The 18,915-nt window shown below is 31.9% G+C and overlaps 2 protein-coding genes across 2 annotated transcripts in view; both read left to right on the forward strand.

The window, feature by feature from the left end:
* The window catches only part of LOC111502746 (annexin B11-like), a 129,069-nt gene that overhangs the window by 102,479 nt on the left and 7,675 nt on the right, over nt 1–18,915 (forward strand). The gene's annotated exons all lie outside the window — the stretch shown is intronic.
* Nucleotides 2,429–18,915, forward strand: part of TpnC73F (Troponin C at 73F) — a 30,063-nt gene continuing 13,576 nt past the window's right edge. Inside the window, exon 1 of the mRNA XM_074175370.1 lies at nt 2,429–2,588. Coding sequence (XP_074031471.1) covers nt 2,580–2,588 — 9 coding nt within the window. The 5' untranslated portion in view covers nt 2,429–2,579. The remainder of the gene's footprint in view (nt 2,589–18,915) is intronic.

Below are 18,915 nucleotides of genomic sequence, written 5' to 3' on the forward strand. Positions count from 1 at the left end.
CCCCGTTAATCTATTTTGCTGTACATTTCTCCAGTCGCTAAGATTATCCACTTTATATATATATATATATATATATATATATATATATATATATATATATATATATATATATATATATATATATATATTTATAATTCAAATTCATTTCTGTACATGGGGAAAAAGTATATATAAAGGAAGAGAAAATAAATCATTCAAAAAATTGCAAAAGAAAAATGAGTAATAAGTATGAAAATTGAAATTATATTAGTCTCAGTCAGCTCATGGGTAAATATTTTTATCACACCGCAATAATGAATCGATTCCAGTATCAGATTTTTCGTGACAATTATTCCACTCATTTACCCATAGTTCCAGTTCTGATGTAAATCTACGGCACAAAGAAGTTTCAGATTCACTTGCAAGTAATTGGGGCAAAAATGCTACCAAATTGTTTTCACAGTTTTCCAGCTGTAGGTACATGTGAATGTTCCAAGAAGATGGAAGGTACAAGATTTAAAAAATAGAACACAGCTTTATTATTGAATCTGAATTTCAAATCCTCTATAACACTATCAAGCACAGGGAAATAGACAGTGATTCTATAATAATCCTTAGGACTATTACATTGTATATTTGGTCTCATGGTTTGTTTACCTACCACCCCTAGCATAGTAATGTCGATCTCTAACATTTCGTGAATCTTCGATATGTCTTTGTAGATTTTATTGAAATGATCGTCATCTTTCTCTCTTTTATATTGCAATGTTTGTAAAACATTCGTAATGATCTTCTCAGCGTACAAATATATATGGTATTAGCCTGCAAAATTTTACTCAAGTTTACTGTGAGTCCGAATACTTCTGATAAACAACATAAACTTATAATGAAGTTGGTGGAAATAAGTAATAATTTCAGACAAGCAGCTTTAGATGCGGAATCTCTCTCTCCAATTAGATTTCAAATCAAGGGATTCAATGATATTTGAAAAACTTTCTTGAAATCGCTGAATCGATTCATGTCTTTCAACTCACCCTGTATCACATAATTTCTTTCCATTGACGTGCAATAGAACACTGTGTCTTTTAGAAGATGAATTGAAAAAGCTGATGACTTCTTTCATGATTTCTTTCATGGACTCTTCGAAATAGACAAATTCAATGAATTAGAGGCGTGACAATTTATAAAACCAACAAAATATTAGAAAATTTTGTTTTTTGAAACATACCTGAGTGTGACAGACATTTGTAGTTAGAATATCCTATTTACATAATTCGATTAGTTTATTTTGAATTTTTCCGCTGATGTACGTTGTTTTCGAAGATGAGTTTTTTCAATATTCTTTCAGTACAGTATCTCCATTTTCGATGCGAAAACGTAAGAGTTTTCTAACATTCCCTTCATTCGCAGTGGGTGAAGGTTATACATCTATATCGATATCTCCAGTTTCATAAATTGTCATCTCAATAGCTCTACTGTTTGTTTGTCCTCTTAATGGAATATTCTGCCGACCCAAAAAGATAATGCTCTCAATAATAGAAGTGAGACATTTCCTATTTTCGATAATTTGCTCCTAGAAGCTAGAAGACTAGAAGACATATATATATATATATATATATATATATATATATATATATATATATATATATATATATATATATATATATATATATATAAAGATGAAGATATAAAATGAATAAAGATATAAAAACCCATAGTTGTGTCTTCATCACCATCATTTTTGAGTTTGAAACTAAGAAATGTTCGAGTTTTTTCTCTATGTAGTCATGGTCATGGGGGGGGGGGGGTGGGGCACGCACCTGATAATATCTTGTGGACATTGGGGTTCTTTATTACGAGAATTTGGAGATACAAACTGAGAGCTATCTGGGTTAAATATGAAACAATAGTTACAGACGTACGAGACAGCTTTTATCAGGTATGTGATCTCTTACCCTAATATAAATATTATGTTCCTTTTTTCATTTTGGTAATTTGTTAATGCAAACCCGATGAGATAAATCAGACACGAATATTTTTCATTTCCTTTCTTTCATAAATGTTAATTGATATGTGCTAAAAACTTCAGATGATGTACAACTTATTTTTCAGAAAGACTACCTACCTGATGAATATTATGATGCGCCCTTGTATGTCATTCGTTTGTTTAGTTTTGAACGGAATGGGAAGTTGCCAGAAAGTTATTTGGTTCTGTTATAAATTCAATTCCGCTGAATGACTATTTTGTTTGCAATACATAAGGACAAACACACAAAGCTAAATTTAACATTTCGAGTAAAAATTTGTAAACAGAAAGTCACGATGAAGTTTCCCCAGATGCTGGTTTCTAATCGGCTACATTTTCTATTATTATTCTTGAGTATTGGTCTGGAAAACAGAACAAAACGGTGGGGCCTTTATAATCCATTAAGAAGAAGAGTTATAGACACCCATGTTATAAATCACTGCACTCATAAAATTTATTTTTAGTTGATATATAAAGCTGAAGAATAACATTTTCTTGCAGTAGCTGTCCTTCTCCCCAACATTTTGGTGATACCAAGTTTTATTGTTTCATTTTCGCAACCGTAGTTTCCATCATGTCTGCCGTAAGTGATAACTTTTAGTCTATCTAAAATAAGTGTTTTATACAAAACGATTTGTAAGCGTAGAAAATATTTTTTTTCGGAAGTGACCACAAATTACAAATATTATTCGATTTTAACGAAATATTTGATTACAATTCCTACATAAAAAACAATCATAAAATGAACTCATTATTTTCTATAAAACAATTTAATTTTCTTAAACAGTTTTTTACCCCCGTATCGTCTGGTCATCTATTTTTAGCCCTTCAGATAGTCACTATTGATAGATTTCAATAGCTGAATAATATTTTCATAATTTTTGAGTACTTTCACTATCATTCCCTCAAGAACACAACCTTAAATTGATAAAAACAAATTATAAAAGTGACCTATACCTAACAGTTGATTGAAATATTTTTCAGCATATCGTTTTCTGTAGAAGTGGCCAAATTCATGGCAACAAATATTTGTTCACTAAGACACTTGTTAAAATAGTTATTTTATTCATTTATTAGTTATTAACAACCAGTGAACTTATTTACTCACCCTCACCCTCTGGATGGTGAGTTATAGAAAGATTATAATTTTTTTTGTGATAATTGCTCAACATAAAATATTCTTTATTTTCATTCAGTTGAGATATATAAGATAACAGTTATTGACATAAAATTGTTGATTTTTACATTTTCCTAAACAAGTTCTCTTTCACCCACAAGATTTCAAAAATTTTTTACTACTTTTCACGACCTACCATAAACTAGCAATTTTCAATTTAATTTTTCTATTAATTCTATAATCACTCCAAGAAATTCCAAATTCCCCCTAAAATGTATTCAGTGATTAACAAATAATAACAAAGGATCTCGAAAAAATTATTGAAATATGTGAATGATATGGAGGCCAGAAAATCTCTAAAATTTACATTCTAACAATATTTTTTTGTAATACCATATTTTTTCATGAATATCAACTGTAAAAAGTAGGTATACGATGTTAAATAAGAAATTTGATTTCAACTGCATAAGTTGAGTATTGATATATTTTCGAAGGACACAATATATCTTCATATTGGCTGAAGTACCAAACTTGGGAAACTTTCAGAGAAGGAAAGAAATAAGATATCCACAAAAATATGTCATGCACAGAAGTTTCTTTCAGATACAAACTGGAAAAAACCCTTTCGAAACAACTACTTTCACATGATAATGAAATGTTATGAAAGAAACTAGAGATTCGTATTCAAAATGGTGACAAGACAAGTGTCTTGTAGCGTTCTTATGAATGATACCTGTTTCAATTCCAAAACAAACGTTTGGAGTTAGTTCATTAGTTAATTTCGAAATAACTTAGTCGTTTCGAAAAGATTCTTACTTTCGTGTGATTTAGTGTTTATAAGAAAATTATTATTTCGAAGGGGTTTTTCTTGCAGTTTATATCTGAAAAAAACGTCTGTGCATGATATACATATCTATATAAACTTTGATTTGTAGTTATTTCATTTCTTCCTTTCTTTGGAAGCTGCCCATAGTTTTTGTTGGATGATGGAGGAGTAGAAAACCAAAAAGCTGTCATCACAAAATGATGGTCTGTCTCAAAATTAGTTCCTTTTCAATTCTCCTAACCTTTTTTGATAAGTAGGATCATTATCCATATCTTCTGGCCTGGGTGGTGATTGAACTCTTTTGTTTAAACATCGGTCTGTATTATGTGTCTGCTTCCAGTCAACTGTGCATAATTGAAGCAACTGGAACTTTGAAAGCGAATAGTATACAAAGTGGTGAATGATTCATTATAAACGATGAAATAAGAATGATCCATACTTAATACACAGTAAGAATATTCTAGAGAAGGGTTTCTTTCAAAAGTTACCGATAGCATAGGCTATATATCCGGATGATTTGATGTGAAAACGGTTTTCCAATAGACAAAAAATAGAAATTATTAATGTACTGACCCATTACTTGATGGAAATCAATAACGCTATCCGTAATTAAACCATTTTCACACTAGTGACTTTTCTGAAGACTCATTTCACAACACAGTATCTTCCACAGATGCTTAGACTCAGTCCAACTGAGGAAGCAACTATGTAGCGAGACGCCTTATCAATGGTGTGAAGAAGATTTTATTAACATGAATATAAAACATAGGGATTGCCTGAGAACGTCAAAGGATGCCTGTCGCATAGTCTGCACTCATAGTAGCAGGGGAGCCCACGATGCAAAATAGGGATTTACTCGAGCGTCATTGAGACATATTAGGTTGCAAAGCTTAGATGATAAGAAGAAAAAAATGTTATATAATATATACCTTTTCATCGGTGGGGAAAGCGGCTATAGATTTTTAAATATGTAAAAAATACTGTTGCATGGACATACTCGAGCGCGTCAGATATTTACGTATTTTTAATAATGTTGGTATGTTAATCTGATCGTTTGCATGATGTGGGAGGTTGTACGTAAGGGTTAAAAGTGAAAAGAAAAAAATGTAATCGAGCGCGTCAGATTTTCTGAGGGGGTGTTAAGTGCAACAAAAAAAAATTTCATTCAATAATCTGACGATTTCGATCTGAAGCTAACTCGCGGCCATTATTATGATGTGCAAACAAAATTCTCCATTTTGAAATACTCAAGCGCGTCATATTGAGATATATGTGGTTCATCTTTATGTTTTACACGTGCTGTCTCATAATCTGACGAATATCTAGAGGGATTCGCTTAATCTGACAAAAACAATATTTTCATTTTATTTTATTTTTTTTTAATTCATTGAACTTAATTGATTGAAAAGCTCAGGAAATAGCTTGCAAATAAATAAGTATATGTTTTTTAAGTAGAATACTTTTATTTATGAGAAAATAATTTTTAAAAAATGCTCAAAACAAATTAATTTTTATAATCAATTGATTAATTGATGAAGAGAGGAGAAATGAAACTTTCCATGTTTTTACCTTTTTCATTTGTAACTGACGTTACTGCAGTTTCGTCCTATAAGGACATTTTCAAACTTATATATTGTATAAGTTTGAAAATGTCCTTATATATTTCATCAGTTCGGACTTCCATTGTCTAATATAATATAAATTGATTTGAAATACCTGAAAAAAATAAAAGATTACTCGAAAATAACAATTTTATTAAAACAAAAAACTGAAATTACAAGGAAATAACATACAAGCTACAACCAGAAAATAAAAATTGAAATATTAAATAAAAGCTGAAAATTAAAAAATATCATTAACAAAAATGAAAATTAAAAATTAAAAGATTCCAAACCAAGTTACGTCAAGATTTCGATTGTTAGTATCCACAATCGTCTTCGGGTGATAACGATTGTGGATACTAACAATCGAAACGTCGTGACGTAACTTGGTTTGGAATCTTTTGATTTTTATTTTTCATTTTTGTTAATAATATTTTTTAATTTTCAGCTTTTATTGATATTTCAATTTTTTATTTTCTGGTTGTAGTTTGTATGTTATATCTTTGTAATTTCAGTTTTTTGTTTTAATAAAATAGTTATTTTCGGTTAATCTTTTATTTTTTTCAGGCATTTCAAATCAATTTATATTATATTAGACAATGGAAGTCCGAACTGATGAAATACACCACGAAACATTGTCAACCACCTTGAAACAAATGTCCTTATATATTGTATAAGTATGAAAATGGCCCTATAGAACGAAACTGCAGTAACGTTAGGTACAAATAAAAGTGGTAAAAACATAGAAAGTTCAATTTCTCTTTTCTTCATTATGATTTCCCACCACGTAGTAACGGCTACATCCATCAATTAATTGATTAATTGACAATCATCTTCATCACGAACAAGTCTCTGTGATCAGCTGTGATGGCGTCATGGCAACAAATAGATAGAGAAAAAGTGAATAGAGAATAGAGGAATAGAAACTCGGAGAGGAAAATATAAGTATCACACAGCTGCACGCATTAAACTTTATCGACGAATTTTTTGTTATTTCGGCTTGCGGAAATCGTCAGATTATATATTTTTCGTTATCCTTGAATTATTTCCTTCAAAATAAAAATAAATTAGCTACGCTCGAGAATGTCGAAATGACGTTATTTTTTACAACTCTGCTGCCCTCCCCTTTCTTTACGTCACTCTCAACTTGTCAGATTACTGGAATATACACTTTTTAGCAGGTAATCAACTCACCCTACCTTAATCTGACGCACTCGAGAATGTCTGATGATCAATTTTTTTTTGATAATCTGATCCTTTATCCCTCACAGGTGGCCTTATATATGGAGTTCATATTTGGTGGAGGTACTTAACAGGGTACAAGGTATCCCCCTGTATATTAATCTGCCGCGCTTTAGTAAATCCTGAAATCCCCGCTTGGGCTCCCCTATTATAGTGTTGCAACCACGAAAAGATTGATAAAGACAAGGGTACGAAAGCAAACCAAACTTCTCTCGGTATGAAATTTGAGAACATCAAATTGCTGGCAACTACAAAAACAATTTCAATAATACAGTGGATACTCAGAGGACCAATAGCTTGTCGACTCATTATAATGAATAATTTGAAAACTCTTCAAAAGACCCCAATAATTAAATCTAGCCGAGTGATTAACCAGCTGAAAGTGATGCTTAGGAGTATAAACATCAACTCAGAGGGAGAAAAAACTTTTATTGGTACAACTGAAGAATTAATCACTATGGCCAATGGCAATTTGTACACAACCAAAATTTATCAATGGAGAATGCTTTCCTAGTTCATACTAGTTTTATTGAGGCAGTTGTGAAAAAAATATAGCACACTCCGTAATTTTTTTCTGAAAATTTTGTTATTGCCGTCAAGTAGCTACTTAATATATTAATTAAAAGAGAACATTTTCATGTTTCCCTTAAAAAAAGAAAAGCGTTATGATATAATGTCAAGTCGAAATATATTTTGGTTTCTCCACAGTGAGAAAGAAACGTATGTTCGAAATTACGCCCACGCATCAACGTTTCATTTAATGGTTCTGTTTCCTGTTCCAATTCGTTCAGAAATAAACGGAGAACGTCTGGTTATGCTATTGAATTTCCATGAAGTTTTAGTTTTGAAGGGTATTTTAATGCGCAGAACAAAAAGTCTTACTACCAAATGTGGATTGTGTGAGAAAACAATTCTCATCTCTACAGTATGTTGCAGTGAAAAGGTATTTTATAGGGCGTTGATATGCAACGAAGGCGTAGACGTGGGGCGGTCTATAGGAGCCAGAACTTCCTTATTAGATCATAAATTGATATTTCATTATTGTTATTGAAATAGTTTACTGCAGGTATTAACGATTTTACAGAACCTTTTAGTTTGAAAATCACCCAAAATGATTTTAACAGAAGTAGAAAAGTTTTTAGATAAACTTTATTGATAAGTTGGGAAAATATTACATTTTAGATCTGTCTGTTTAAAATCTGGAGACTAGGTTGGATTTCTCTGCGGAATGTGTCAATTGAATTTGTCTATATTTAATGAAGCTACACCAATCAGTATCTGTTGTGTTGTTAACCTGAAAGTAGTTGTTTTATGCCGGCATTCACCAAATCCTAAACTGCAGTCAATCTAAATGTTTCAAATTCAATAGGAAATATCTGACTATATTTGTCATTAATCCGGACTGATGTTGGTCGTTCATTTTGAGTTTATCAACGTAGCGCCGACAGAAATTGTTGGCGAGTATTGTCAACTATTCGTGCCAATGTTGAGAAAGTCACTCGAAATGGAAACGACTGTCAACAATCCTGAATGTTGACGAATAGAATGAAACTTGAGCCAAAAGCATCACTCGGTTTAAAGGATATTCTGAGACTGCTTATAGCCTTAGAATTTTAGATAATTGACAAATTAACTGAAAATATCACTCGACAAATTGCTGTTTTGAAAGATTTTTCAGAAACATTTGAAAGAGAAAATATAATTTCCGGGATTTTTTGCGGTACTCCCATAATACTAGAAGTTGTCAAAGCTTGCTGTGAAAACTTAAGTTACAATAGGCATATAGGCAATAGGCATATTTTGATATTTCAGCTCAAACATTAATAAAACCTTCGTATTTATCATTTCAATGACATATTCCATTTGCAAGTTTTTCCAAACTAAAATTCATAGTCTGTAAGATTTCAAAGTGACATGATGAATTGTCCGATACTTTCACAATGAGGTTTTCACTATTTAGTTTACAAATCCACAACACATGTTTCACTATACAATGGATTCTTCTAATAGTAAACGAGTATTGAAGAATATGATAGAACTGACTGAAACTTGATGAAAATTCATCATAAAGTATTCAAAAAACACAATATAATGTGAAATTTCCACTTGAACGTTTATAAAACCGCGACACGTGTTTCGCTGTTTTGTAAACATTCAAGTGGAAATAATACATTGAAGTGTGATTTTTGAATATGCCATTATCGAAGGTGGTGTAGATATTATTCCATGGAAGTTTTACAATCAGAACAGAGTGATTTGTTTGATACTACTACTAGTTTATTATTGTAATTCAATATTCACCGTTTACAGAATTAAGTGATTGCCCACAACCATACCACGCACAAGCTGATAACTTCATTTACTGTGAGTTTTTCATCTAATCTCACCATCATTAAATTTTTCTGCCGTAATTTCATGAAATGAACAAAAATTGTAATATCCTTGACAAAAAAAACGGTTATTTTCGTCAAGTAATAACGGGTCAATGTATGCAAAACTATTATTATTATTTTCACTGAGAAATTTTACCAGACAGCCCCTTTCTCTGATTGCCCAGGTACTCAAGAACCACTTCTTGAACTCGGGGTGAGTAGGTACTACTTTCCGCCCAAAATTTTGGTAAACGAGTATTCTTGAGGTTAGAAAATGAACGTGGTAATTTTTTTATCATTAATGTGAGACAGTACATGTTTCATGAGATTCCGCAAAATATAACACAAATTTCAGTTACAAAAGTATTTATAATTCAAAGTTTCACACTTTCAGATTATGGAAGGTTATAAACCCCAAATTATCATTAGGTAGCACATGTTGAAAGGTAAGACCTCGTTAGTCCTTAGCTCGCACAAGTTTCTTAACTTCTGAGAGTTGTCGTTCGTATGGGGGCGACAGCTGATTAACGGAAAAACAGATTTTAAACAGATATGATGTAATGTAATATTTTTAGCAGGGGTAAGAAGAATGTGTTATGTGGTTATTAACGAAAGATATGTCATTGTTAAATTGAAGGAGTCACAATTCAAACAAGATTCCTTTCGGCTGGGATTTAATCAGATATTAGGAGAATGAATGTCATTACGATGTAATCGATGACATATGTAGATCAAACTTATCCCCTGACATAAAAAATCGTAATTTATGAATGAATTGTGTGTTTTTCTTATAATGTTATCCAGATTGGTACTGAAGAGCTCTAAGGCAAGTGTCTTACGGCGAAACATCGATGTATACTAGAGAGGATGACAGTGTTCCATGTTAGTGAAATTTTTAACTTTCTGGTATATTGTGTAGAAATCCTGTGAATAATATCTGATTTAATTCCGTAACGAATGTTTGGCATACAAACTGAGTAGAGAAAAGTGTTTTTTGTATAATTCAGTGTTTATATAAAAGTATTTGTTTCGAAAGAATTTTTCTTTCGTTTAATTCACCGTTTATATGAGAGTAGCTGTTTCAGGAGGGATTTTTCTTACAGTTTGTGTCTGAAAGTTACTTCTCTGCATGATCTACACATCTATGTGAAGAGTTAGTTTTTTTTAAATTGATTGCTTCCTTCTTTTCTTTGTAAGATTCACACATTTTTTGTATCATGATGGAGTAGCTAATGCCAAAAACGTTCTTTCCCAAAAAATATGTCATATCTTTCAGAGGGTTCTTGAAAATACATAAGACATCTTTGGGAAATAATGTTTTTGGCTTTCTACTACTCCATCTTGATACAGAAAAATGTGGGAATCTTCCAAAGAAAGGAAGGAAGTAATCAATTTGAAAATATAACTCTATACATGGATGTGTACCTAGATCATGCAAAGAAGCAACTTTCAGACAGAAACTAGAAGAAAGCCCCCCTGAAACAACTACTTTCATAGAAACATTGAATTACACGAAAGAAAAATATTCTTTCTAAACAAATACTTTTATATGAACACTGAATTATATAGAAGATACTTTTCTCTACTCAGTTTGAATTCCAAACATTCGTTATGGAATAAAATCAGATATCATTCACAGGAGTTCTACTTTGAATGAATGGTAACAAATTGCACTTACATGGAACACCGTCATCCTCACTGGTAGATTACTTCTTTCCTTTTTTTGGAAGATTCCCACATTTTTTGTATCAAGATGGAGTAGTAGAAAGTCATAAACTTTTTTCCTAAAAATTAATCACTTCTAAAAATATAACCCCTTCAATTCAAATAAGAAATCTCTTTCGTATACCTAATTATCACACTTCAACTTTGATTTTTCAAACATTTAACATGCATTAAGTGGTTTTCAGTATATTGTTCAAGGTTGTTCAATCTCAATTTTTCAGTTTCACGAGAGACACATTTCAGACTGTAGAAAACAAATTCCTTTCATTTCTGAAAACCATAACTGATTGTTGAATAATTTCAAAACTGATAGTCAAGCAGATAAGTGCCAAGCACAGTTTATTTTCTGATATTGAGCTTTTTCTCAGTACAGCAATTTTCGCAAATTTTGCAAAAGTCTTGCCAAAATTTCAAATTTATCAGTTTGCTGAAGTGATCTTCTGGAAAAACAAGTTATTTTAAGGACATTGAAATTTTCCGAATAATATTTACTAAATACCATATTGTTTTCATGATGCTAGCATTACTAAGGCATCAAATTAATGGTTTTCAACGTTTATCACGGGAGACTTGCCAAAAAATATTTCTGTTATTGTTTGTGCAATTGTACGCTTTAAATATGTGAGCTGGTAATTGTGACATATTGCTCAAAATAAATTTTTAATACACGGATTATTGTCAATCAATAAACGGTTAGTCATTATTACTGACAAACTAGTTATATTGTACACTCTTCTGTTAAATCTGAACTAAACATTTCTAGTAATGCATGTTTATTTGCCTAAAGTCAACACCTGTTTGGTCGATCTCCAAAAGTAGATTCAACAGACAGAAAAATATCGACAGCGTGGACAAAAATTGTACACGTTTTTTTAAAAGACTTTCATTCGTATTGAATTGTATTCATGAATGTTTGATTTCCAAATGTTGATGAAATAAGTTCTTCATCCCGTGTTAGGAATCACACGTTAAAAGGTGAGACCTCGTTAGTTCTTAGCTCGCACAAGTTTCGACTGTTTGTTGTCTGAGGGTTGTTGTCTGAGGGAAGTCATCTACATACGTGGATGACTTGCACAAAGTGTTCATCAATGTTCTTCGGTTTTGATGTTTAGAACGTCTTTTCGTATGTTTGAATTGAGACTCTCATTTCGGATTTTTTTTAATGTTGTTCCCACCATTTCAATTCTGTAAACCATGAAGCTATCACATTTTAGATGAGTTCACCTCATCGTTAAGCCTAAAAATTGTTAATCTGAGGAATAGAAGGTGGATATTCGATATCCATTCAATTCTGTTCCTTCCCACGAATCACAGAAATACTACTACCTATTCACAATTCAAATGACAGGTATACGCTTGCTCACACCTTAAATGCTACAACCCATTTGGTGCATGGATGGTGTTCTTCTGGTATAGAAGAAATGTGTCATTTTCAGTTTTTAGTGGAACGAGTTCTTTTGGACTGTGTATTAAATAGGTTATTACTTTAAAAAAAAAAGAAAACAGAACCTACATTGGCTTTATAATACGGTAACAGATTCAATAATACAAATGATCCACAAGTAAGTATGGAACGCCGTTTTACTTTTTATTGTCACAAATATTCATTCCTCAATTTATTCAACTAACAAATTATTTGTTTGAATTTGTTCGACACATTAAAAACAATTGTTCGCAAAATTTGTTCTATTTTAAATGACACTTGATTTAAAATGTTACATGAATTAATTTGTTTGATGAAAAGTTGCGAACAGTTATAATATAGATTCATTGTTAAAAATGTTTTGAAGTAAATGATTGTCATATATACTTTTCTTGTAACTATCGAATAATTTACTACAATTTCTGTGAAACATGAATAAAATTGTTTGTTGATAATTATAGTTACATGAATTAAAACGATTTTTGATCATTTTAATTCGGCGCTAGCATCGAGCGGATTTTTGCAGAAGCTGAATTTTTAAATCTGGCAACATGATAGTCTAGTGATGTATCACCTAACCTAAAAGCAACAATCAAAACCATTCATTTTTACAAAATAGCAGTAGAAAGTAAAACGGTGTGCTACGACTTTTTATTAATATTTCTTCGAAATGAGCTGAATTATTTTGTTTGTTGAATTTCAGTGATACATGAATTGAATTGATTGTTGATATTTTTTACTCGGCGCTGACGTCGGGCGTATTTTTGTGGAACTACTCAACTGCATTATGTATGGCGTTCCGTCATAGTACGGTAATAATTCGTTCGACCGCAGCGACGAATAAAAGTTATCAACAGTCAATTTAATTCATGTATCCAGGTCCGTCGACATGGGGGGGATGGAGGAGAGCCTCCCCCCCTGCTTTTTCGACTTGGGAAAAAGTTGGGAAATTTTGGGTCATGAAGATAGAAAAAAATAATAGTAAAAAAATTAATAAAAATAAAAAAAAATAAAAATGAGGGAAAAGAAAAGGGGAGGTAATAAGAAAAAGGAAAGAACCATGAGAAGGTTAGGATTTCCCAACATGCATAACTTGAAGAGAATTGTGAGTTGTTTGAAATCTTCAAAAAAGTTTAATTTCTCCCAAGTAAGAAAACAGTCCTGAACAGTCCACAAATTTTGAAGTGACAATTTTACTAAATTCCCAACGTTTCGCTGTTTTTTCTTTTTTCGACTTGGAAAAGTTAGGAAATTTCGGGCCGTGAAGATAGAAAAATTAATAGTAGAAAACAATAAGCACAATATTATTCAAAGGTTGTTTCCTTTCATTTGTATTGAATATTCCTATACATGGTGGATATGGTGGAAGACCAAAGACCTTGATTCAAAGTAGAATAATTCCCATTATTATTTTTATAATCTCCAACATTTTTTTTTTGTTTGTGCATACCCTAACGGGCATAAGCATTCAGCCAATCTTTGGATAGCTAAGTAAAAAAATTAATATATTATAGTAGTAACTAATCCCGCGGCTTTCATTTCTTCGAAAGTTGGGAAATTTCGCTGGTGGGATTGGGAAAATTTGGATTCCCTCGCCCCCCTGGTTTTTCTTTTCGCTACGGCCTGCATGTATCACCTAAATGCAACAGTCAAAACAATTCATTTTTACAAAATACCAATTATTAATATGCCTCTGAAATGAGCTGAATTATTTTCTTTGTTGAATTTCAGTAATACATGAATTAAATTGATTGTTGATAATTTTTATTCGGCACCACAGTTGAACGGCGTTTTGTCGTACTATAAATGAACTAGCAGGTTGCCATATGTAACACTTGAAGTTCTTGATAAATCCGCTCGATGCCAGCGCCGAATTAAAATTATCAACAACTGTTTTAAATGTATCTTTCAAATACAACAAACTTTTTAAATCATCAAAAAATTTCATCCTTTGTCAGAAATTAGCTTTTTAAAAAGATTCATGAAATAAAATGATACTTGCTTGAGAATGTTTTGCGCAAAAGTTGTAACCAATTTTTAAATTGAATGCACTGAAGTGAATGTTCGAAATATTCAACATATTCAATAAAATTGAAATATAACAATATTATTCATAGAAAAATATTTAGTATGGAAAGTTAATTTACTATATTTTCAGACAAACGAAAGTCTATTTTTATTACCAACAATGTCTCATGGGAAAACTTTGACAGTAATTCAAATATATTGAAATTTTATTCCCAAACTTACTTTCAGAAAGTGAATTTAAAGTTACATTATAATTCAACAGTCATATAAATAACTAAACATTTTATTCAAAGGCCAAAAATATATGCGGAATTGAAACGTTTGTTGAATTTACTCGAATAATACATTCCATTGACTATTGAATAAGAATGTTTGTTCATTGCTAAGTTGAAGTATATGTATATAGATTATTTTTCAGCATAATATATAGTAAATTGGCGTTTCATTTTCCAATACTCTGAAACAATATTTTTCTTCGGAATCAATAAAAGCTTCAAGTTATTTCATTAGTCTTTTTTAAATCATTTAAAATACAAAAAATTTTGGGAACAATCGTTTTTAATGTTTCGAACAAATTCAAACAAATAAATTGTTAGTTGAATAAATTGAGGAGTGAATATTTGTGACAAAGAAAAGTAAAACGGCGTTCCATACTTAGGTACTTGTGGATCATTTGTATTATTGAATCTGTTACCGTATTATAAAGCCAATGTAGGTTCTGTTTTCTTTTTTTTTAAGTAATAACCTATTTAATACACAGTCCAAAAGAACTCGTTCCATAAGTAATTGTATTTCAATATAATTTCTCTCATTTGTTTATGCTCATATACAGGACGGAATTTGGAAGTCTGGGGTTCGGGGGACAACAAAGGAGTAGAGGCCTCTAATTGTTAATTATTTTTCAAATAGAAGAAATAATTTTTTTTCTGTCAAGTCTTGCAAAAATGTATTGTCAGCAAATAACATTATTTCAACAAAGAGAATGAAGTGATTTGTTGAAGTCAAATACAATTTATTAAAAAATAAATTACCGCGTTGAGGAATGGAACTTCTGAAATCTAGCTCCCGGAGCTGCAGGCTGGCCTGCAGGGTCAACCGTTTTTCGGTTGTTTTTCAATTATTTTATTTTTCTTCAACTCATGGGTGCAAATTCCAAATTACACATTAAAAATAGTTTTGCCACTGAAATGCTCGATCAAATCAAACATTGATAATAAATTGAAACTTGCTGAGTGAGTGCTTTCTGATATATCGATTTGGATATTTTTTAATCTTTATTTTGGGGGCCCCTCTAATATGGAGGCCCCGGGCAGTAGCCCCGCCTGCCCTCCCTAAATCCGGCCCTGCTCATACTACAGAAATATAAAAAATAGTCTTCCGCTAAAGAGGATCTCTCCTAAAATCCAAACCTTGTAAAAAGCCTTTGCTTGCATTCTAAATTTTTTCCACAAGACACTACTACAAAGGGGGCGATCAAGCAGTGAAAAATAGATTTGATAGGCAAAATATTCTAAAGTGGTAGATAACTTCACATCGTCTGGTATCATAGATTATATAGTAATAATAGTAACAATAGGATAGTAAATGAAAATATTAAAAAAAGGTATCAACTGTTCCCAGTCTCCCCAATTGTGGCTCCAAAGAAAGTATATTGTGAATTAAGTTGACGAAAAAAAAAAGACAACCCAAAAAAAAGACAACCCATATAAAATGATTTTGAAGATGAATTTGATTGATACAAAGTGAGCTAAAGGAAATCGAGGGTCTTAACCATCGACATAACCATAAACCTATGTCGATGGTCTTAACTTACAATTGTTCCCGAAGAAGGTCCAGGATAATACAATGAAAAACCGCTCATCCATATAATCATATAATAATCATCTTCATCAGCTGGTTACTTCCATCAAATATCTATCAGGGACCGATTTCTGCTATTTGCGAAATTTGTACTGAGGTTTCAGTTATTTCGCAATCCGGTTGAGGTGTTTTCAGATAATACATACGATACAGCCTCTTTTAAAAATCGCACCGTCACCGTCAGTCAGACAGTCACCACGCAGTACCGTTTATTTGGTACTCCTAATGTTCTGATTACATAAATTATAATCTCTTTTTTACTTTCGAATAAAATTGTGTACTGAAAATTAGGCTTATTGAAACTATTGAGAATACTTTTTCCTCAACAAAATATGTACCTACTGTCTCTCGACGCGCGTTTCGCTAATTAAGTTAGCATCATCAAGAGACGAATGAGTCTCATCAAGAAAGAATCAGGTGTCCTGCAAAAAAAATGACGCAAACTTGTAAAAAATAATAACTTTTCGAAATATTTGAAAGTAGTACTTAAACAGGCGAAATACAAGTTGTGAGCAGCTGTTTGCATAGTTGTTCGACAGGCTCCATTTTTAATTATATCTTATATCACTGTATCATTGTTTGAAGAGAAAAAATTTATTTTGCAACACATATATGCTTTGCTATATCGGTTTCGATTAGGTTGTATTCTATGTAACTTTTATAAAAAGTGTAGAAGTCGGTGTGGAGATAAATAATTTGTCTCAAAAAAAGAACATTGAAAAGTTTGGTGTAAATAATTCCGTAAAACTTATTTGGATGTAAGAAAATGTCATCACCATGCTTTCAATATAAATGAAGGAGTGAGTGGGTGAGGGACTATTAAAGAATACGTTTGGTCTAAACACCAACAATGCTGTCACCAATGGTCGTTTTGATATGTTCGGGAGGAGTTATAAAAATACTTGAGAACAAGTATCTGAAGAATCAGATAAAGAAGAAAATTCAATCTTATGATGCTTTAAACTTGCCTTTTACAACCTGTAAAACTCATGATTTATCGATCATTCTTCAGTAAATTAAAATTTGCTTTCGAAAATAATAGTTCTATATTTTAGTTACTCAAAATTCCTGCCGAACCATTTAGTTTTTGGGGACATTAGGTGTGCATTTTGACGTGCCACAGTGCTATTTGAATCACTCCAGTTTCGGAAGTTTGACGATTTACTTACTTCAGATAAAAGGTTCATTCATCTAAACGAAGCTGGATTACGGTCATCGCGTTCCGAAAGGATCTCACGAAATTCAACTCTTCTGTCGAAATCATCTTTATTCATTTTGTATGGGCGGAATTTGTGTCGGAGGATTTTGAAAACATTTGTACGTACCACTTACTCTGATGCTTGCATATTTTCCATCAAGGAAACGATCAGGATAGAACTGCAATATTATTGCCTTCGTTACTGACTATTCCTGAACGGTCATGTTATCAATTTCCAAGAATTTATCTGACAATTCCAATACATACGTATGTCTTATATTTCTGCCCGGACAAACACAATACTCGTGTATTGCAAATTTTCCATGTTCGTAATACAAACCTACAATTTGAATCCAGTCTTGAAATGTATCTATTGGTTGTGTATTTTTTGAATTATTACGCGTTCTGGTCTGTTGTGTTTTTTTATTGCTGATGGATTTGAAGCCGATGCTTCCCCCATTGACGATTAATCAAGAGTAACATCTGGAAAGAGCACAGAAAATGATATGAAACAAGATGGATGCATGACTGATGATGAAATTGTTTGGAAAAAATGTATATTAATAAACGTTGTACTACATATACGACTAGCAAGAAACATTGATGAATATTGCTGAAAGCAATAGCCGAATAACTTATACATTCAATAGAAAAAATACACTATTTTTAGAAGATTACTGTTGAGAGAATTTGAGTATATACTCAGTAGGAAGCGTTGATCCCAACTAACATAGTTAAAAAAAAGGGTTCGAAAAAGGATGCAGAAGAGGTAGCAATCCCTCTGTAGAAACGGGTTCATGAAACCCGGCGTAAGTAGTAATGTCGACCATTTAAAGAGCGAGTATAGTAGAAGGTTACAAAGACTTTTTCAACGTCATCAAGTAAGATCTCATTTCAGTTGAGTTTTTATCATCGAAATCCTGAGTGCATGTTAATAAGTTATTACAGAAATGGCATTGAAATACATTTCATTTTATTGAAATAGTCTATTGAAATTAATCACTTTCAAGATTGGTGAAAGTTTGGCACAACTCCAAGCTTCTGCGAAGCTTCTCAAATTGAAAGCGATAGTAATTAGTAGTGATTCTGTTATAGTTTCTACAGGGTTTTCAAAACTTAGTCTAATTATTTTAGTTTGCATTTTTGTGGGAAAAATGAATCTCTCTTCATAAACCTGCTTGAAATACATATTTCAGTGTGAAACATAAACATATCCTCATAAAAAAAGTCCAGCTGGGACAGCTTGTAAGCCTAGATAATATCCATAATTGTGAAAATTATCACTACATAATTTCTAATTAATTTTGTACAAAAAATAATATAGAATGCAATCTCTGACTTCTCAAATCTATTCTACTTTTGAAACCAATATCACGCCGAAACAATGCTGTCTGGTGATATATCCCGAAATGGTTAGGGTTAGGTTAGGTCCAAAGTGAGTGGGTCTATTCGACCCTCCGCCGCAACCCGCAAGGGTTTATTGTGGCTCACAATTATTCACAATCGACCAAATAAACC

The sequence above is a fragment of the Leptinotarsa decemlineata genome, unplaced genomic scaffold (genome assembly GCF_025532065.1).
Source record: "Leptinotarsa decemlineata unplaced genomic scaffold, Ldec_3_MD MMD2_tig00001019_RagTag_RagTag, whole genome shotgun sequence".
In the NCBI taxonomy this organism is placed as follows: domain Eukaryota; kingdom Metazoa; phylum Arthropoda; class Insecta; order Coleoptera; family Chrysomelidae; genus Leptinotarsa; species Leptinotarsa decemlineata.